This window comes from Sturnira hondurensis, unplaced genomic scaffold, assembly GCF_014824575.4.
Source record: "Sturnira hondurensis isolate 20B ecotype Veracruz unplaced genomic scaffold, ASM1482457v3 Scaffold0005493, whole genome shotgun sequence".
NCBI classification, from domain to species: Eukaryota; Metazoa; Chordata; class Mammalia; order Chiroptera; family Phyllostomidae; genus Sturnira; species Sturnira hondurensis.
In genome coordinates, this window is record NW_028078124.1 from 17,922 (window position 1) to 40,021 (window position 22,100).

At 42.4% G+C, this 22,100-nt stretch overlaps 2 protein-coding genes and 1 pseudogene across 2 annotated transcripts; all 3 read right to left on the minus strand.

Annotated features, from left to right (window-relative positions):
- Positions 1 to 2,046: 2,046 nt before the first annotated feature.
- On the minus strand, positions 2,047 to 2,976 carry LOC118987896 (olfactory receptor 2A2-like). The gene has a single exon (XM_037047242.1). The coding sequence runs from the start codon at positions 2,974 to 2,976 to the stop codon at positions 2,047 to 2,049; it is 930 nt and encodes a 309-aa protein (XP_036903137.1).
- A 4,966-nt stretch (positions 2,977 to 7,942) lies between these two features.
- On the minus strand, positions 7,943 to 11,298 carry LOC118987916 (olfactory receptor 2A2-like; annotated as a pseudogene).
- A 9,405-nt stretch (positions 11,299 to 20,703) lies between these two features.
- LOC118987899 (olfactory receptor 13-like) lies at positions 20,704 to 21,708 on the minus strand. The gene has a single exon (XM_037047245.1). The coding sequence runs from the start codon at positions 21,706 to 21,708 to the stop codon at positions 20,704 to 20,706; it is 1,005 nt and encodes a 334-aa protein (XP_036903140.1).
- Between the last annotated feature and the right edge of the window lie 392 nt (positions 21,709 to 22,100).

Here is a 22,100-nt window from a genome sequence, read left to right on the forward strand (position 1 = left end):
TATAATGAACTCAGACAGCTCAACACCAATAAACAAGCACTCCAATTAAAAAAAATGGGCAAAGGAGGTGAGTACACACTTCATCAAAGATGACCAAGAGATGGCCAATAGACATAAGACAAGATGCTCAATGTCACTATCCATTAGAGAGATGCAAATGAAAACCACAAGGTAAATCCCCTCACGCCTTTCAGAATGGCTGTAATCAATAAGTTATCAAACAAGTGCTGACCAGGATGTGGAGAAAAGGGAACTCTCCTGCAGTGTTGGTGGGAATGCAGACTGGGAATGTAGCCACTGTGGAAAACAGTATGGAGTTTCCTCAAAAAAATCAAGCATGGAACTGCCTTATGACCTAGGCAACACACTTCTGGGAATATATCTAAAGAAGCGTACTACACTAATTTGAAAGAATATAGGGTCAGTAACAAATAATATTACAAAATGTTAATTAGAAAACCTCTTATTACAAAATCATTAGCATGTAATTCTGTAACAAAACAATATCATAATCAAGCACAACATGTGACATTTTCAGTGAAATGTCCAAATTAAACTACAGATTATTACACCCATATCATTACCCTACCAACCACACTCAAAGAGGTGTTACTTCTGCCACGCCATGTATATGTATTTTGACGTTCATTACAGGGTTCTTCACAATAGCGCAAAACTGGAAACAGCCCAACTGTCTATTGTAGATGAGGGGCTAAAAAAGCTGTGGTGCATTTACACCATGGAATACTGCACTGCCTCAAAAAAGAAGAAAAATCTTACCCTTTGTGGCAGCATGAATGGACCTGGAGAGCATTATGCTAAGTGAAGTAAGTCAGTATGAGAAAGACAAATACCACAATATCCCATTTACATGTGGAATCTAATAAACACAATAAACTACCAAACAAAATAGAAACATACTCATAGATACAGGGAATAGATTGACAACTGTCAGAGGGAGAGGGTGGAGGCTTGGTGAGAAAGGTGAAGGGTTAACTTCCCCAGCATCCTCTCCCACCTCATCCCTTTCCCCCCTTGCCCACTCTGCTGGGTCACAGTTGTCTTGTGCTCCTTGCTGCTGTCTCAAGCCATCCTCAGCTCAGTGGTTCAAACACTACAAGAATATTGGCAGGAAAAATATTAAGAACTTCAAAGGGAATTTAATCTTGCTCTGTAGAAATGATCATCACCCCAAAATAAATGTAAAGTTTGAGTAATGCTAAAAACATTTACCTCTAGAAACATTTAAACATTTACTAACACATTTCCTTCATTTCACCTTTAAGATATTTTAGGATTTTTTTACATAGTTCTTTGTTGCAATACATCTTTCCCTAACTTTTTCCTTCTGCTACTAAACGATTTCAATAAGGAATTTAGAATTTCTTTATCCTTTCACTGCATTGGCCACACACTGGTGAGGCTCATTCATAAAACTCTGCATTATTTTCTGTATTAAAATCAGTCCACTTCAGAAGGAGTATCACAGGGCATTACTTTGACTGTGCTGTTTCCAACTACCACAAGGTGGTAAGAAGTCAAATATCTAAGTACATAAGCAAGAGAAGTGTGTTGATACAATTTCCCCACATTCAATTTCTTCTCCGTGTAATATTCCTGGCTTGAGAATATGAGAATTCACTTTTATAAAAAGAAATACAGGCCCTGGCTGGCGTAGCTCAGTGGATTGTGCGCAGGCCTGCGAACCAGACGATTGCGGTTCGATTCCCAGTCAGGGCACATGCCTGGGTTGCAAACCGGTACCTTGCAGGCTAACTACCAGCAGGGGATGCACAAAAGGCAACCATACATTGATGTTTCTCTCCCTCTCTCCTTCCCCTCTAAAAATAAATAAATAAATAAATAAATAAATAAAATCTTTAAAAAAAAAAGAAATACAAAAAATTCTAATAATTTATTTGTCCCATTTCAACTCTAAAAGCTATGCTCTTCCATGGAAATTTATTCTATTTTCAGAGATAGAATTTGAAAAATTATTGTTTGTATATGAAACTTCTAATTAGGTGAACAGCCTGAGTTTTCCCTTCACCTGGACCTCACCTGCATTGCCCTACAGAAGGCCTCCTTCACCTGAGCATTCCTCAGGCTGTAGATGAGGGGGTTCAGTAGTGGGTTAAAGAGATTGTAGAACAGGGCCAGAATTTTTTCTTCCTCCTCTCGCTGATTAGAGTCAGGGACCATATAAACCACCATGGCAAAACCAAAGAAAAGTCCGACCACACATAGGTGGGAGGAGCATGTGGAGAAGGCCTTTCTGCGTCCCTCCCCAGACTGGATCTTCAGGATGGCCAAGAGGATGTGTATGTAGGAAACTAGCACCAAGCAGAGGGGCCACAGTAAGAGGAAGACAGAATCAGTGATGATGACCACTTTGTTGAGCCAGGTGTCAGCACAGGCCAGCTTGAGGACAGACAACAGCTCACAAAAGAAGTGGTTGACTTCCCGAGGCCCACAGAACGGCAGCCTTAGAAGGAGAAGCACGTTTATCAGAGCGAGGACAAATCCGCAGGACCAGGACATGGTGGCCAGGACTGTGCACACACTCCAGCTCATGATGATCGTGTACTGGAGGGGGTGGCAGATGGCCACATACCGATCATAGGACATTGCCACCAAAATTAGGCATTCTGTAGCAGCAAGACCCAAATACAAAAATGTCTGCATGATGCATGGGACAAAGGAGATAGCTCTATTATGGGTCACTAAGTTTGCCAGCATCGTGGGGACATTGTTGGACGCATAGGTGATGTCAATGATGGCCAGGTGGGAGAGGAAGAAGTACATGGGGGTGTGTAGTCTCTGGTCCAGACAGATGAGAGCAAAGATCATTACATTTGCCCACAGACTGAAGGTGTAGAGCAGGGAGAAGACCCAGAAGAGGAGAACTTCTGTCTCTGCACTGAGCTGGAATCCCAGTAGCACAAACTCTGTGACCCATGACTGGTTCCCCCCCATTCCTTAAAAAGAAGAACTGAATTGTGATAAAGTTCAAGGCTGGAGAATGAATACAAGATGGAGTTAATCTCAGTATGAGCTCAGAGAAAGGTTGTATCCTTGTCACTCCTTGAAAGCTTTCTCTTCTCCCCCAAACTGCTTTCCTGTTTTTCACTTTCATATGAAATAAATGTAAACTTATAGAAACAGTTAAGAATTTTGCCCAGAACTACAATGCAACCATATGCCCAGATTTAACAAATTGTAATATTCATTTTGTATTTGCCTTATAATTATTTTTCTCTATATTATTATGTATGAGTATTGCTTTTTTCTGAAGCACTTGAGATTAAAGTATAAAGAGACATGATACCCATTTACCCTTAAATTTCTCTTTTTTTCCACCTAGAACAAAGACATTAAGTATCTAACCACAATTAACAAAATCAGGCAATTTCATGTTGACATGATTCTTTAATCTATCATATTCTCTCTCTACTTCCCTCACCCAGGACCCAATCCAAAATGACATGTGAGACTTAATGTCATTCATCTTTAGTCTCCTTTCATCTGACATAGTTACCCTGTCTGTCTTTGCCATTCATGACCACTAAATCTTGGAAGATTGTAGAGAAGTTCTTCACTACAGTGTTCTCCAAATGGAACTGCATGCATCTTCTTATTGTTTTATTCAGATTCTTCAGGTTCTGCAGGGAAATTAAATATCTTCCATTGTGCTTCATGGGCAGGTGCTTGAGGTTCACTGTTCCATAACTGGTGATGCTCAGTCGGAGTGCCTGGTAAACATGGTGCCTCCTGAGTACCTCCATTAGACGATCATTATCTTTTTTCATAATGCGATTTCTGGAGCATCCATTAAAGTTACTATGTAATATTCTGTTCCTCATAGAGCTTCTCAGCCACTAATTTCAGTGCCTGTTGATTATCTTGCCTGACTCCATTGTCAGTAGTGACTATTGAAAAACATGGTATTCTTACTCCATCACTGCTGTTATATTTATTGGTTGTCAATTTCCTCATAAGAAAAGGCTCTATTATCTACCTATCTACCTTTCAGTCATCTATATATCTTTATACATCTGCATCTATCATCCTTCTATGAGTAGGGGCTCGTGAATTTTGTAATCAAGGGATTATAATTATTTCTACTTTTTATTTATGAATTCTTAATTATTCTAGATCTAAACCCACCTAGCTTGCCCTTTGATTTTATAACATGTCTCCATAATTTTTGAGCACTTCCTTACTTTTGATGGGTGTTTCACACTTTTCTCATCCATCCCCCCCTTTAGCCACAGGCACAGTCACTTCTCCTAAAGGGTCTGATTACTTTAGGGAAGAGTCATACTCATAAATCAGTATCTTGATCTGAATAATTTACACTTTTATCATGGTTTCTGCCACATTCATAATGTCGTCTTTTAAAACAGCAAGCATAAAATTTGGCAAGGAATACTAATTGTTCCTGGGATAATGCATTTACATCTTCCTGAACATTGAAAACAGCTTAAATGAATTTCCTTTTATGGAGTCAAATCTATTTCACTAAACTAACATTAGCATTGAAGAAAACAGTCTTGATATTATTTACTGGTTCACTTATAGCCAAAATATACATTTGTAACTAACACCTTATTAATTACCAAGTTCAAGTTATTGGTTTATGCCTACTCAGAAAATCACAGAATTGAGCATTTAAAAAATTAAAGTTTATGAATATGTGTTATCATGTGAATATGGTGGTTCCTACCTTGTATGAGAGCATCTGACATCACGTTTCAAAACTTTCTTAGAAAAACATGATGAAATTCTATTTAAGTCCAACGAGGTAATACCCTGAAAAAAAAAACACCAAATAAGCATGATTAATAATGTGTATATACAGTGATACCATTTTACTGTATATTTCCATAAGTATTATGAATTTAAATACATATATCAAAGTGTTTCTAGTTTACCTCTTTCATTTAGATGTGAATCAGAAACTACTTCCCATGACAAAACATCTATGCAAAATGCTGTGAACAGCTGCACACCATTTCCTTGAGCATAAGTATTTTATTCATTGTCTCATTAGGCTTGTGCGATATAATGCTTTGTTGAGTAAATTTTAAAATTATGAATTCTTCTAATAACTTCTGAGATTTGACAGTGCTTAGTGAAATCAGTCACACAATTTATGTATCTGTGTTAACGTATTACTCTGTCTCTAGTCATCTAAAGATCAAACTGCAAGACCCCAGCAGCAGGGAGACTCAGCTCTGTCAGAAACCACCTAGTGGGAAGGGAGTCTAACCACAGACCTGATACGCTTACCCATGAATTCACCTCCACTGTGCAGTTGTCCCACTTGTGTGGCTGCTCTGACCATGCTGGCTGCCAGGGAGCGCTGGTTTCTCCCAACACTCAGGGGAAATCCTGCTGGTCTTCACCTTTCTTCATTCTTCAGTTCACTCTTCTCTCAGATGAATGTTAAATGCTTCACAGAGGCAAAAGCTCCAAATCAGGCAATTTCATGTTGAAATGATTCTCCTCTTGTTCATACACAGTGAAGAGTTATGTAATTAGAGGGGCCATTTACCTAGAAATTGGAGGTACCCCTCAAGCCAGAAACAGGAATTGAGAAGAAAAGACTCGATGAGACACTAATGAGAAATCCATGTCTCTTGTTGTTCATGACATAGATGTAAAGACGTCTAAGAGGAAATCCAAATGCTGGTGTTGGGGTGGCTATTTTCATATGGAAAGAAGCCACCCCCACTGCCTGACTTGTAATGTGTGCAGCTACTTGGTCACCAGGCTGAAAATCCCCCTTATTCTTTCTTATTCGACCTGCCACCTGAGCTATTTACCCTCTTATTTGAAGAAACTGACATACTTTATGTGACATTATTTCATGTCCTAGCTGCTTCACCCCAAGGTTCCACATGGTCCACGTGAAGAAAGCCACCCTAACACCAGCATTTGGATTTCCTCTTGGACGTTTTAACATCTATGTCATGAACAACAAGAAATGTGGATTTCTCATTAGTGTCTCATCTAGTCTTTTCTTCACAATTCCAGTTTCTGGCTTGAGGGGAACCCCTGATTTCTAGGTAAATGGCACCTGTGATTACCTGACTCTTCACTTTGTATGAACATGAGGAGAAGGCTTCTACCTGTGCAGCAATTACAAGTTAAACAGTTACTTTAACACAATGAACATCACTCAAGCCCTCTGTACCACACAGGCCTTACAGTGAGGCTTCAGGGGAGTGGACAGTGCATGCCCAAGTAATGACGAGTTCCATCTCTTAAGACCATGGATATAATTATAATTCAAATATTTTTAAATGCTTATGAGTGTGGGTGAGTTTGGTAATTTTAAATCTACTGCACTAAAACTACTGTCTATCCCTTTGGGGGCAGTCAGGTCTCAGTAACTGAGCATTCTGGGGCTGGTGTGGGCTCAGGTGGGTATGCAAATGGGTCAAACACACCAATGTGCTGACACACTGGGCTGACCACTGCCCTCACTGTCATACCAGATGGATGTTGTAGGGCACCCCACCTTCCTCATCTGAACCATGACATTGTAGCGTACAGCCATTTACAACACAGAGAGTGGTGGCCACCTGCTGGATCATCTCTGGGCCCCATTGAAGGGCTGGCTGTCAGATAGCCTGAAAAGACGGTCGTTTTACCCTTGAAAGTTAGGCTAGGTTCTTGTGGGGGGCTCTTCAGAAACGAAAAAAATGTGCAGGCTTGGCCAATAACAACAGTGACAACAGTTAAATCCTCACTCTAAGGGTATATGGGGAAACTTCAGGACATATGAAAGACAGAAGTTAATTCAAATCTAATGTAACTTATTCAAGCTGAGATTCCTCTTCACCAAATAATGAACATATTTTCTCTATATGTGTTACACATCTTTATGTCTCATGACAACTAGTATAGACCTTGATGAAACAGGCATTCAGGAAATGTTTGTTAAATAGATGATTGTCATTTTAGTTAAAAAATGTGTATGTTAAGCATGTTCTGTTTGCCAGGGTCTATTAACGCAGACACAGTTTCTATTTTATTTGAAAAGCACAGTGAGAATTTGATCAGTGGAGGAAACAGGCAAAATCCTAGATTTTCATTTTCAAAAATAAAAGTATATTTGGGAAAACTATATGCAAATGTGCATTAGGTTTGTGACATTAATTTTTACTACAATTAAAGAATACTGCTATATTATATACAGTGAGGAGAACCACATCAGTATTTCCAAATTCTACTCAAACACAGATGGATATAATAAGTAATTGTTTGAAACATATTTTATCTCTGAACATGAAGAATAATTTTGTTGAATATAACTCAAAGTATTATTACTCAGTAGAAACATTTGTTTACTAAGTTTTTAGTTTTGTGTCTGCATAAATTGATTAATTTATTTTGGATGTACGTATCATTTTATTTTTATTTTTATTACCACAGTTATCGTTTTGCTATTAAAAATAAGTAAAAAGAAAATAAAACAAAGGAGACAGATTGTATCTCTTAAGTAGACACACACTGGAACAGAGAAGAAACTATCACGGTGAGAATAAAACACTAGTGACATACATACAAAGGTTTGTGAGGTCAGCAGAGCTAGCTCTTCACCTGGGAGGTCCTGTAGCTCTGAGTTTCTTCAGCTCTGGAGCTTTATCTCACGTCCCCAGCTCCGGCCTGGAGTCTCACACTCAGTCTGCTGTAATGGATGATAGAAGAGATATTTGCATCACATACAAGGATTTCTAATGTGGCAATCATCTCCAAGAGCTCATCACCTCAGTTGTTTAGGAAAGGAGGTAACTGTCTGGTAAATTTACATTTTACCCGGTTTCAGCAAAGAAATGAATTCCTGTCCAACTTCCTGGGAGATTCTCTTCCATGGAGAGAACTTGCCCTGGATGGCACTCTCCTCATTCAGGCTAGGTAACACAGACTGTCTCTAATCTGGCTCCTCGGAGCCATACTCACTGCCAATGTCTGGCTCTAAAGCCCTGGCAAAAAAGCAAGCTAGTTCTGACAACAATTACCCAAGCAAATCAGGAAGGGAGGGTGAGAGATGTTGAGGGTGGTCAGGGCCCTGCTCAATGCACAGGAGGAAGACTGTCCCTGTGGTAGGGAAGGAAGAAATTAGGCACCAGTTCCACTGACCTGCAGTGCCTGTGGGAGTCAGGAAGAAAGAGCACCGAGCAATGCCAGTCTCATGCACACAGCCATGGTGGAGTCAGCTGCTCTCCTGTCCGGCCTCAATTATCTACACTGAACATGACCTTCCAGCACAAATCAGTCTCTTCTGTGTGGGATTTTCTCATGAGCATTTACTCTGACCTGGAATAAACCCGATGGAGGAGAGAGAGGCACCTGTGAACAGGGGCAGCAGCCTGCCCCTCTGCAGCTTCTGCAGGTGGAGAATCACACACTGGAGGGGCTGCAGGTGGTGCTGTAGGTCCTCAGAGAAGGTCAGGAACAGAGCTTCCATTTGAGAATCTGATGAATTAAAAACCTTCTGGAGTTTCTACTGAGAGTTCAGATTCCCATAAAGATCATGAGATATTCTGCCTAGTTATCTTCTCCCTACAGAAAAAGTAAAATTCTCTGAATTCCCTCTGTGGAGGACAGCAAAGATCAAGTCTGACACTCTCTGGGGGAAGAGCCCTGGGGACCAGGCAGGGCGGCTGCTAGCGCTGTGCTGTTTCTACCTGAAATTGCAGGGATCTCACGAGCTTTAGCCCTGAGACAGACACCACCAATGATGGCAGCCAAGCTCTTGAAATGGTTAGCGTTATGAATTCCTTCTTCTCTCCTTGTTGTAGAGGGTGGGATTCCATGGAACCTGTTAGGGTGACCCTGAGAGAGAACAGGCCTCCAAGGCCAGGATATTTCACCATCTGCACTCAGGGCTCATAGGTACAAATGAGAAACCATTATGATATGAACAACAACAACATGAACAACAACTACTGAGTCCTTCTTAGGTTTCAGAAATTGTGCCAAGTACCTTATAGTGACACCACGCAATTCAATATGATAATAATTTCCCCTTTACAGATGTGGAGCTTGAAGTTTGAATGCACTGTTATACGAGTTCTCTGAGTGTGGCCTGGGGACCATAGGGAATCTCTGAGAACTTTTCAAGGCTCTACAAGGTCAGAAATTCTTTCACAATAATGCTCAGACACTTTGCCTTTGTCTCCTCACTCTCTTGGGAGTGTACAGTGTTGTAGACTGCTCTGCCTGGTTTTAGGAATTGTATCTTGTGCCTAAGGGCGAGGGAGGACGTCTGAAATGGGAGCCGCAGGGGACAAAGCTTATCTCTGTTAGCAAAGGCTGCCTCAGTTTCCTCTCCCTGCCCCCAAAGCTTGGTCGGAAGTCAATGAGGGTAAGACTTCTCACAGCGGGGTGCAACCTAAGCCAGACTCAATCACTTGGGAGGCCTTCATGGAAGGACTTGGGGGGGGGGTGCTGCAACAAAGAGCAATGGACTCTTTCCCCCTGGCTTTGACAAAGCCAGAGTCCCCATGTTCTCTGGGAGAAGCACTTCCTGGCTCTAATCCCCTTAAGCCTGAATACCTGATGGGTAAGGGTGCAGCTCCTTGCCTTGCTAGAGCGTGTCCTGGGAAAAATATGGCCTACAAAGACTTTCTGATAAACCTGTGAAATCTGCTCTGCTAAGAGTGATTTCATTGATATGATAAGGGTCCAAGAGCAAATGAGTATGTCTCCCAAAGTTTCTGCAACTCTCTTCCTGACAGACACTGACTCAGACTCTGAAGCCCTCGGATATCTTTGAAATGCTATCTACTGTTTGATCCTTGCCGCCATGTATTCCCATGTATTACAACCCAATAAAAGGCCATGGAGAGGGGCGCTTGGGGCCTTTTTCTCCTCGGAGAAACTGGCCGCTGCTGGCCTTTGTCTCCCCTGAGAAACTGGCCAATAACCCACTCCTTCTCCCCAAACAGATCTCAGCATGTCTCAGTCATTATTCACTTTTGTCCCTGGAACTCGGGGGGACTCACGAGAGAAGTCGCTCCCACAGTATGGTGGGGCTCTCTGGAGGTAACATGACATTCCATGAGGCGGCAGAGAGAATGCAGAGGATGTCAACCCAGCTGTTCTCTGCTCAACTAACACTTAAAGGTTTTTCAGAATTGTAAAACATAGCTACTCTTTTCAGCTGTGAAACTTCAGCTGTGTGAAACACAGCTAGGAAACTTCTATTTAGGAGAACTTCCTGAGTTTTCCCTTTACCTGTTCTTCACCTGTACTGCGCTACGCAAGGCGTCCTTCACCTGAGCATTCCTCAGGCTGTAGATGAGGGGGTTCAGCATTGGGTTAAAGAGACTGTAGGTAGCACAGAGCCAGAATTTTTTCCTTGTCCTCTCATTGACTGAAGTCTCTGAGAGGCTGTAGATGAGGGGTTTCAACATCGGGTTAAAGAAACTGTAGGTAGAATAGGCCCAGAAATTTCTCCTTTTCCTCTAATTGACTGAACTCAGTCTCGTTTATATGGTCAGGGACCATATAAACCACCATGGCACAACCAAAGAAGAGCCCGACCACACAGTGGTGGGAGGAGCAGGTGGAGAAGGCGTTCCTGCAGCACTCCCCAGACTGGATCTTCAGGATGATGAAAAGGATGCATGTGTAAAAGACCAGCACCAAGTCCAGGATCCCCACTAAGAGAAACACACAGGTAGCAAAGATGACAAGCTGATTGAGCCCAGTGTCAGCACAGGCCAGCTTGAGGACAAACAGGATCTCACATTAGAAGTGGTTGACTTTATGAGGCCCACAGAAGGGCAACCTCAGGATGAGAACCACATGGACCAAAGCCAAGATGGAGCCTCATGCCCAGAAAGTGGTGGCCAGGACTTTGCACACTCTCCAGCCCATGATGACAGAGTAATGGAAGGGGTGGAAGATAGCCACCTACTGATCATAGGACATCACCACCAAAATCAGGGAGTCTGTTTGAGCAAAGGCCTGAAACAAATAAGTCTGCATAAGGCAATTTACAAAGGAGATGACTCTATTGTGGCTCGCTAAGTTTGCCAGCATCTTGGGGACATTGATGGAAGCATAGGACATGTCGATGACAGGCAGATTGGACAGGAAGAAGTACATGGGGCTGTGCAGTCTATAATCTGAGCAGACAAGATCCAGGGTGACACCATTCCCCAGAAGGATGAGGGCAGAGAACAGAGAGAAGAGTCCAAAAAGCACAAACTCCAGTGCTGGCTCCACCTTGAAGCCCAGCAGGCTGACTTCTGTAATCCATGTGCTGTTGCCCCCCATTCTCCTGGGGAGGAGACAGACAAGCCCACCACCAGGACAGGACCATCACAGCTGTAAGGCAGTCAGGACACACACTACTTACCAAATACTACCATGCAGGCATTTAGAAATGTCCTTTTTTGAATGTATTCTCCATAATTTGGTTTTACATATACTATACAAAGCTAACTTGGTGTATTCATATACATTGGGAAAAATTTCCCTTGCATCAAAGGAATAATAGAATATATGTCTATCTATACATAGATAATAAAACATAAGAAAATGCATTGTTTTATACTTTACCTAATAGGGCACACAAACCCGTAGACATTTCACTTTGGAGAACTCAGGGATCTGCCTTCCCTTCAAGGGCATGGTTCTGGATTATTTATGTAGAAAGAAAAGCAATGGCCCTGACCAAACATCTGTAGCAGGAGGTAGTGTCATTTCCTAGGCTTGCCTGCCTTCTTGGTCCAAGATAGGAAGGGATTAGGTTCCTCTTTTCTTTCTGGGTTGCTTACTTATCCACCCACCTTCCCACCTGCTTTCCTACCCTCTAATTTCCAATTTGAAATCCCTTCACAACAACATCTCACTTTTGTAATGCCTTTCAAACTTTGCAAGCCCCTCCTTGCAGCAGCTGCCTAATATTTCCTAGAAGCATCTTCTGGTTCCTTTCCCCCATCTCCAGTAGCTTTATTTGAGAGTTTTAGCTACTTCTTTATCCACACTGGATGCTGGAATGTAGACATCAGTGAAAAAGTAGTATGGCTACACCAAGTGAACCCAGGCATGTGTCTTAAGTTCAGTTCAACATGATGACATTTCTGAAGCTGTTTCAAGGTTGAAAGCAAGTGGGAAAAAAAGAGATTAACATGACCAGCGAATATATTTACAGAGGACAGCTGTATTATAATTGTACTTTGGGGGGTGGTTTCTCTTTTCTGGTTTATAACTTAATATAAAGACAGATGTCACAGCTTATCTCACATTCTGACATGCCAGGATCCTCAGTGGTCACCATATCTTCCCAGTGTGGGCAATCTGCATTGCCATCAAATCCCCTGCTGACCACCCACAGCTGCTCAGATGGATTCTGAGCCGGGACAGGGGATGGGCTCAGTGGCAGCATCATCCAGTTGGTTCTTGCTAAGGAGCCCCTTCTTGCTGAGGTTGGAAACACCTTGGTGAATTCCTGCCCCCATCTGTACTTGAATTTACATGATTTGTGAAACAGTACAAAGGAAGGGGGGACATACGTGCCTTTTCTGCTCCCGATTCTGGTCCCGTATGTTTCTGCTGCCCCTGAGTAAAGCCTGCAGAACACCTTTTCTTCCTGATGGAGGGTGGGAGCGAGCTGAAGGTTGAAATCTGGAGAGAAATATTGTCAAAGATGCAAACCACGTTTCCCCACTAAGCCTCGTTAAGACCTAATTTTCATTTCTTCTTGATTCCTTGTGTCTATTTCTCACCTTATTTCTTCAGGCTGAGAACAAGGAGAGGTCCCGCTTAAGGACCGCTCCTAACCACCCAGAGTAAACAAATCAGGAAAATAGTGAGAGCAAAAAGAACTATGAAGGAAATAAACAGGCCAAAATGACAGGGAGTGACTTGTTTCTAGGGGGCTTTCTTAGGTAGGATTGTCTGGAAAGGTCCCACCAAAGAAGAGATGTATGGGCAGAATATGAAGGACACAGGGCAGCCCACCTGCCTCCAGCCCAGGCTGGCCATGCTCTGCCCACCCAGCATCAGAGGTGTAGCACCCAGACTGGGAGGACTTGGGGAGTCCGGAAACTAGAAGAAATTCAGGAGACCCGAACCGTAGTGACCGAGGTTTACATACTTGTTGAAATGGATGTGAAAGTTTGTAAGTTGGAGATGTATTGAAGTATTTGGCTACCATGCAGCCACTGGGAAGGACAATGTTGGAAGAAGCAGGATAATATAAGACTCCTTATACAGTGAAATAAAAAATTTCCAAAAAAGTCAAAGCACAGGTGTACAATGTGATCTGATTTACATTTTATAACATGAACATATTTACTCAATATTTATATGCCTATTTACATATATCTGGGAAAATTTTATAAATATGAAACTGTTTATGCTGATTATCTCTAGAAAAAAGGATTATGTGGGAATTTACCTTTCATATAAATTATTTGTTTATTTGTGCCTTTGTAATAAACCCTGTGCATTAACAGGAAAAATAAGACACTTCCACTTGGGAAAAGGCCATGCTGTGACCTAGAACTAAAGCTGAACCTCATTGCTGCTCATTGGACAGTAAACCTCAACCAGCAGGCCAAGAAATGTCAGAATGGGGGCAGGTTTTCTCAGAAGTTCCAGTGGGAGAACTAAGTCACTGCATCATGAGACATAGTTAGCCTTCAACAGGAAAGGGACATTAAAAATCCAACCCCATTGTTCACTGTAGAATTTTTTTCTGTAACTGTACTGATAGAGGAAATATCAGACTCTTATATTGACTGAAATAGGTAAAGGAGGATGGCTCTGGCCAGTGTAGCTCCAAGAGCTGGGCATTGTTCCACAAAGCAAAAGGTCAGCAGTTTGATTCCTGATTAGGGCACATGCCTGGGTTGCTGTTTTGGTCCGCAGTTGGGGTCCCTGGTCAGGGCATGTACAAGAGGCAGTCAATGGATGTTTCTCTCTCACATCAATGTTTCTCTCCCTCTCTTGAAAAATAAATAAACACGTTTAAAGAGAGTGAAAAAAGGATCTAAAGTCAGGTGAAAAATTACTGTCACACCCACCTAGACATAAAAGAGAGCCCAAGCACAGCAAACTTCTAATGTTGCACAGATCAAAGACAGTTAGCTGTGCCATTCAGACAAGCACATTTCATTGCACTTTTACTTTTTTCACTGGGAATGCAGTTTCTGGGGGTGTCAGTCAAAAAAAAGAAGCATGACAAAATAATGAAAACCAGTGCCTGTCAACACAGAATCAGAAGTGACAGGACACTGAGTGGTCATCTACTCCAGGATTTTCCATCAGTTTATAAGAAAACGCTTACTAAAGCATACTGTGCATCCCAAGCTCATGACAGCTGCCTCTTGCCCTTGACACTGCTTGAGGGAGGCATCCCAGACACTGCCTTGTGAATTCCTGTACTTACCTCCCTGTGGCTGATCCATGTGTTTGCCAGGACACATGTCTGATCCGAGTGCCTTGCAATCGCAAGTTTGAGAGACATGTGCTCTCTTTCTTGTGCACTTCTCTGTCTATGTCTGCTTGCATTTGGTGTTTCTCTCCAAAGGAAGTGGCCCTCTTAGACTAACTTCTGCTGACACTTTGGTGGAGCTCCAAGGAAAGTGTGGCAAATTATGGTCAGCAAAATATCTTACAAAGTTGCTCAAATATTCCTGAACTGATTCTATTGGAGCTGACAGATATACTTTTGACTTCTTATAAATTGATTTCTTTTTAAATTAATGCAAGCAGAGTGCACTTAAAGGCTATATGTTGACATTCCAATCAGCAGACATGTAAGTTGGAAAACGGACTAATTTTCTGGAGAACATAATTTTAGGGACCAGATGGAACATGGCCCTTTGTTGACCCACCAAGAATTGTGCCCAGAGGTCCCCCCTGGATGCAGCTGAATTGGGGGCTCAGAGAATTCTTACTCCCCAAGACTTCCAGGAGCATGGACATGTTGTACATTTTTAAGTCTCTTCTGGAATAAGCATATCATCATGGAAAGTAAGGAACAAAGGGAATGGTAAAAGAAAATTAGATAATGCCTTCAGAAAAGGTCCTGTCTGCATGTCTTTAGAGCAAAAGAGGACCTGGAAACCTGAAAAGACTAGCTCTCTTTCCAAGGATGGTGCTTGAATGGATCATAGAAGACCTCCAGGGGTGAAGCAAGGGTAAGAACTTGACAGGGACAGGCAGGTGGACTGAGAGCAGGGCCTGGGATGGCCCCCTGGGGTACAACAAAGGCAAAGCTCATGGGCTTCTCTGCCTTACCACTGCACCTGGGCCAGTGACTTCGGATAACACTTGGGTGCTTCAGGTATCAAATATGCAAGTCATTACCTTCATCTTCCCAAATGATTAGAATTGACTAGTCTAAGTACATAATTAAAACAATGGGACTCACGGAGTTTTGCATGCATTTTGGAAAAATATTTTTGAAAAGCACAAGCAATTACCTAGGAAAAAAATATTTGTAAATGGCAGGGACAAATAGGAAGGCAAATAGAATTCTTAGTGGAAAAAAATTTATCTTCAGTGAGCCACAGACAAACCACATGTTCTACAGGAGCCAAGTGCACTGTGTTACAGCTTTGTAGGAAGGCCAGAAGGGAAGATCTCTGTCACTATGACTACTGACACATACAAGTTGTTGATCCACTCATCTGTGAGCACAAGCAAAGTAGAAAAAGACAATAATGTTAAAGCAACTCATTTTCCTTTTAAACATTTGCAATGGTTTTAGATGCTGTTGCATCTAAAATTTCCCAGGATAAGAAACCAGGTGGGGTCTGTTTGTTTGTTTTATTGCTTTTGGTTTTTGGTTTTATCTAAGAAAAAGCCAAATACAGTAAACAGACAGGGACCTGAAATGAAGATATAAGTGACCACTGTAGCCACATATTGAAGAAAGATCCACAGTGCACAAAACAAGGGGGAAAGTTTCATGAATCTACGTTTCTGTTCTTCCATGGTTGAAGATTAGTGGGGATTGCAAAGAACAAGGTCCTTGAATAAGGGTGAGATCAGCCTGTTTAACAGCGTCCATTTGCCCAGCCTTCAGATCTCGAATCCGCAAGGTAGACAGCAAGAGTAGGAGTCACTTAGTCTAAGCCTTTGTTTTCACCCGAAAAATAGTGACAACGGGGATGTAAAGGACTGGCGTGAGGAATACAGGTAATGAAAGCTACACAGACTGGGAGTTAAAGGGCAGATGTGAAGACCAAGACCATTCACCTGGTAGATGTTAGCTGTTAAATATGAGTTGGTATTAATAGTATCAAAGAGACAGGAAAATTCAAGGGGGAATCCAAGTCACTGGGAATAGAGAGCCAGTGAAATCATGGTAAATTCTTTCAGATTGATATTGCTTTCTTTTTGGGTTAATTTTTCCTTAAAGTAAACAGCAGAACGTTATAATTTCACTTCTATTAATGTCTTTATATGCTATTTAAAAAATTAAGTTTTCAAAGAAATTTAAAGAAATGTAGGAATTTTTTAAAGAAACGTCACTCCTGGACGGGAGAAGAAAATACAGGATTTAAAACTCAAAAGGCAGTTCTGCCACACAAACTATCCCAATGGGAGAGAGAAGGATGGAGAGAGAGAGGAGAGGGAGTGAAACTACTGCATGAAAAGGGAGGGGGCAGATCTGGGACACATAACACTGACACAAACAACAAGGGTGTCATGCAGAGCAAGCGCTCTCGGCTGTCGTGTTGGGTGCTGTAGATTGGTCCGATGTTCATGCTGAGAAATTATTTACCATCTCCAATAGTTACTTTGACCCTAACAAGTACCGTAGTTTCAAAAACAAACGTGGAATTTGCACGCTGCAGCCTGGACTCAAATCCCATGTCTGCTCCATACTACGCTCAGGGCCTCTCTGCTCCTCCACTTCCACACCTGCAGAAACGTGGGGAGCAGCAGACCACACCTCCTAAGAGAGCTGAGAGAATGACATGAATTAACTGACATAAGACACTTAAGAAGTGCCTAGAGATACATTAGGGATTTTAACAACCGACATTGGAGAGAAACTTCTGGATCCAATAACCATAAGGAAACAGGTTACATGCTTAATATTCCTGCACTAAATAAAGACCAGACAGAAAATCTCAATGGCGACAGACACTGGGTTTGACCTGTAAGAGTAAGTAACTTGGCTTCTGGACAAATGAGGCATGGGGCCTGTCTGGTGAGACAGTGTTCCTGTGAATCTGCAGGGACAAGCAGGAAACAGGATGAGGAGGGAAGATCAGAGTCAGGGTAAGCGAACCACCTATCTGTGACTGGGGCAGTGGGGTTCATTGCAGGAAGAGGGAGCTGAGTCATGTGGCCCCGAAAATCTTGGTAGCTCTGCAGCCAGATCACATTCTGCATGGGTGGCTGGGTGATTCCACCTCTTTGACACTGTCATAGCCAAGTCAGGAGTTACCAGCCACATGAGGATGGCAAGGAGGTTCCTAGAGGGTCAGAGGCATCAGGGCCACACCATGGGCAGAAGGAGCAGCCCCTGGTGATGTCCTCAGGTCCCTGGTTGTGGAGACAGGCCTAGGACCACACATGCAAGGCATTTTTTCACCAACACTTAAAGCCATTCGTTTCATTCAACCCCTTTCCCATCTCCCACCTGCAAACCCCTCCTCAGGGCTAATGAGCATTCATTATTTACAGTGGTATAATCTATGTTCTGTTCTCCAAACAGGGCCTTGGACATAGAGGAAACCTCATGGAGGGGGAAAGAAAAGGGATTGAATCTATTCTCTGAAACTGACTCCTTGAGAGTGAAGGCAAGACACAGCTCTCATGGGAGAACTTGATGATTGACTTGCTTTTACCAGTGAAGGCCTTTTTTCTATCTTCACTGGAACCCACTTCCCTCCCCACAGGTGCATAGGATGATTCAGGGACAGACCCTGGGGATTTAGCTTCACTCACACTCTAGCCAGAGAGATTGAAAGGCTTTGCTACACTCCTGTGGCGGTGAACCAGTGAGTGCATGTCTCGTGTCCATGCATTTTGCTCTCTCAGTACCCCAGGGGAATTGGTGTGGGTTCATATGGGAGTTTTGAGTATGTATGTGTGCATGTTTGGGATTGGGTGAGGCCAGGATGTCTCTAAAGTATGCAAGCCCTGGCATAGAAAATAAAAATTGTGCCATAAGTTACTTTTCCTTAATATTTATTTTATCAGTCTTAAATTGCTCTACTGTTAATTCTTCCTGTTAATTGTGGAGGTGAGTCTGTGATATCTTGATCTCTCGTGGTAGGGGCCTCAGGAATCCTGTTAAGACACTATCTCAGAGAAAGCGTTACCTCCCAATGAGAACACGTGACTTCCAAATAATCACTGTGCATTGCTCACACACAGTTTTGACCTGGCGGTTTAGGTATACCTCTCCCTCAATTTTCTATAGTTTTTCTTCCATTTCAAATATCTCCAGACTTCTGAGCCACGTATTTCTTCCTTCATCCTGGATTAAAGCCCACAGCTAAAACAAAATATTAATCTCTTTCTCTCTCACTGATAACATTTGATGATAGCAAAGTCCTTCCCATTCCAACTCCCTAAGTGTATCTTAGTTGAGTTCTCTAGACAATCTTAGTTCTGAAACTGTGTTGGAAGGAGCCCTACACAATAACAGCAGTATGTTTAATCTACCGGTGAGCAGAAAACATATTATAGTATGTAAGAGAGACAAATTTTTTTCCTTAAAACAATCTGTGTCCAATTAAGTGTCATGCCATTCACCTCCATATTCTCCAGCACACACTCTCTGCCCCAGTCAAGGCCTCCTCCCCAATACTGCCACTCTTCAAATTCTCATTCCTCGTCATGAGTCTGTCTCGTCCCTTCATCACACACCTGAGTTCAGACACAACCCCTGTCCATCAGAGCGCTCTCGGAGCCTTCTTGACCTGGCTCAGCAGGAGCTGGACTCCCTGTGTTGGACTGAATGCTCTTGTTGTAATGCCCTTCATGGTTGTGGTAAACTCACTTTCTTTTTTACTTTTAATATTCTCACATTGTTCATCTTTCCTATATTGTACAAGCAAAACAAGATTATTATAGAAAATAAATTTCACCCATCAATACCCAAAGAGCTAAGGATAATGTGTTGGTGCATGTTCATTTAGATATGCATAATTACCATTTTTAATTCCTTTAAAAATTTTAAATCCTCACTAGAGGATACGTTCATTGATTTTTCGGAGAGAGAAGTGGGAGAGAAAGAAATATCCATTGCTTGTCTCACAAACACACAATGACTGGGGACCAAACATACAACCTTTTGCTGTAGGGGATGATGCTCCAACCAGCTGAGGCACCCAGTCAGGGCACCACATTGATTTCTTTTGATGAGGACAATACAATGGCATTTAACACTGCTCACAGTGGGTACCAAGAGACGTCATAGGTCATCATATTTTTTAAAAAATTTTGCTGCTAATTTCTGAGACACTTAAGTTTTTCGCTTTGATGCAGTTTAAGTGTTCAGTTTTAATTAAACGTATAATTAGAGGACAGTTTTGAAAAAGTCTCTATACACCTTTCCCACTACTTCTTAACTGTGCTCTATCACTTCATAATTGTGTTGGAGTTTCATGCTAAATGGTTATTTAACTCGCCTCACATCTCTTACTTTAAAGTAAGTTTTTTTTAAAAGCAAATTATTACTGATAATTTATAGCCTCCTATCATTGGTCAAACAGTCATCACAGCAATTAAACCGTCTGATCTTATTTGTGAGAATGTTCTCAGTTTTGGTCATCTCCCATAGGAGTGAAGTGACCAAACCAATGAGAGAAAATGGTAATTCTGCCAAGGACTCTCAGCTACGTCCATCCTGCCTTCTTCCTCTCTTCCCCGTCATCCCAGATCTCCACCTACACTGCAAAGGCAGAGAAACACAGCCACAGAAAAAGTTCCAATGTGTCTGTGTGTTTCACCTGACATCTTTCAGGGTTCTCTTCTTACTGTTAGTTCCATCAGAGTTACACCCTTAATCCTCTCTCTCTTGAAGTTCTGGATCCTGCTCTTTCTAATTTAAGTTATTGATGCCTCAGAAAACATCACTGTCATAGACATATGCAGGAAAACAACCAAATATTTTAAATGTAGACACATTTTTGAAAATGACCACTGCCAAATTTGAAATATTTCAATAATTGCTATATAATTGCAATTATAAATCAACACCTATATTTTATATATACTGCCAATACCTTCATTTATTCAGTAAAATTTTGTCTACAAATCCTGATTATGAAATATATAAACTTACTTCATCTTATTCAGAATATCCCTCATGACCATATTACAAGTGCATGCACCAAGCAGAGAAGTGGAAGAAGGACCCATTTCCTTGTGCATCACCTTGTAGACAGGTAGCAAAATGGGCTTCCTCAGGAGATAGTCACAGGAGAAGTTCAAGAAAAGGAAAAGGATGCCCTAGGCCTAGAGCATGTCTCTGTATTCCTGTGCACATATTGGGTAAGGAGACACATTGGGTCTGTATATATTCAGTTATTTTTTATCAGTGAGGCTCTCATGAAGGTCTTTCCTTTCAGCCTCCCTCTCAGAGCAGCATTGACGTCTCTGTTCCTCAGACTGTAGATCATGGGATTCAGCATGGGATTAAAAAGGCTGTGAAACAGGAGGAGGTAGTTATTTTGCTCTTGAGAGTCCCCATGTTGTGGTCTAGAATATGTAATAATGGCTGTGCCATAAAAGAGCCCCACCACACATAGATGGGAGGAACAGGTGGAGAAAGCTTTCCAGCGCCCCTCTCCTGACTGGATCTTCAGGATGGCATGNGACGTCTCTGTTCCTCAGACTGTAGATCATGGGATTCAGCATGGGATTAAAAAGGCTGTGAAACAGGAGGAGGTAGTTATTTTGCTCTTGAGAGTCCCCATGTTGTGGTCTAGAATATGTAATAATGGCTGTGCCATAAAAGAGCCCCACCACACATAGATGGGAGGAACAGGTGGAGAAAGCTTTCCAGCGCCCCTCTCCTGAATGGATCTTCCGGATGGCATGGAGAATGTGACCATAGGAGACCACAATTGTGGACACTGGCCCCAGCAGCACCAACACTACCGCAGCCATAATCGCAACCTTGTTAAGGTGGGTATCTGCACAGGCGAGTTTGAGAACAGCTAGAAGCTCACAGAAAAAGTGATTCACTTTCTGGGGTCCACAGAAGGGCAATGGTAAGAGTAACAACAAATGTATTAGGGACAGGAGGACTCCTACAGTCCAGCAAGTCACTGCTAGTGTGAGGCAGACTCTCCAGCTCATGATGGTAGAATACCGAAGGGGCAGGCAGATGGCCACGTACCTGTCGTAGGACATCACCACCAGAAGAAGACATTCGGTACCAGCAAAAGTCATGAAGAGAAAGGTCTGTGTCATGCAGCCAGCATAGGAGATGGGCTGGGTTGGGCTCAGGAGATTGATCAGCATCTGGGGCACCGTGTTGCAGGCATAGGCTATGTCTACTGCCGCCAGGTGGGAGAGGAAGAAGTACATGGGGGAGTGCAGTCGGGAGTCCAGTGAGATGAGCCCCAGGATGATGCCATTGCGCAGCAGGGTGAAGGTGAACAACAGGAAGAAGATCCCAAACAGAAGCACCCGCATCCTTGGGCTGACCAGCAAGCCCACTAGGAGGAACTCTGTGACAGAAGTGTGGTTGCCTCCCATTTTCCTGGGATGGAACAAAGGAGAGGGTTCATCAAGTCTGAGTGCCCAAGAGACGTGTTTAACATGGTAGACCTGTGTGTGTCATGTATGTCATTTTTTCTTCCCTCAGAAAACATCTTCAGTGAAACTTCTGTCCTGTTCGTCAGTTAGTAAAGGAGTACTATCTATATATGGCAAATGACAGAGAAGGAAATTTTTTCACCTTGATAAATTAAATGCCAGTGTTTTTACACAGTTCCGTGAATCTTACCTTTATTTCCAAAGTTCCACCAGGGTTCCTAACACATTAACACGCCTGCTCTGGACACTTTCAGAGTGGACACTTTCTGTGGACACGTTCTTTGGTCAGCACAACTGCTTCAGAGGTCTGCCTGAGAGGAGTCCAGATTCCC

What these genes read in the sequence shown, in the direction of transcription:
- LOC118987896 (XM_037047242.1), bottom strand. Translation starts at nt 2,976, where the DNA reads ATGGGGGGGAACCAGTCATGGGTCACAGAGTTTGTGCTACTGGGATTC.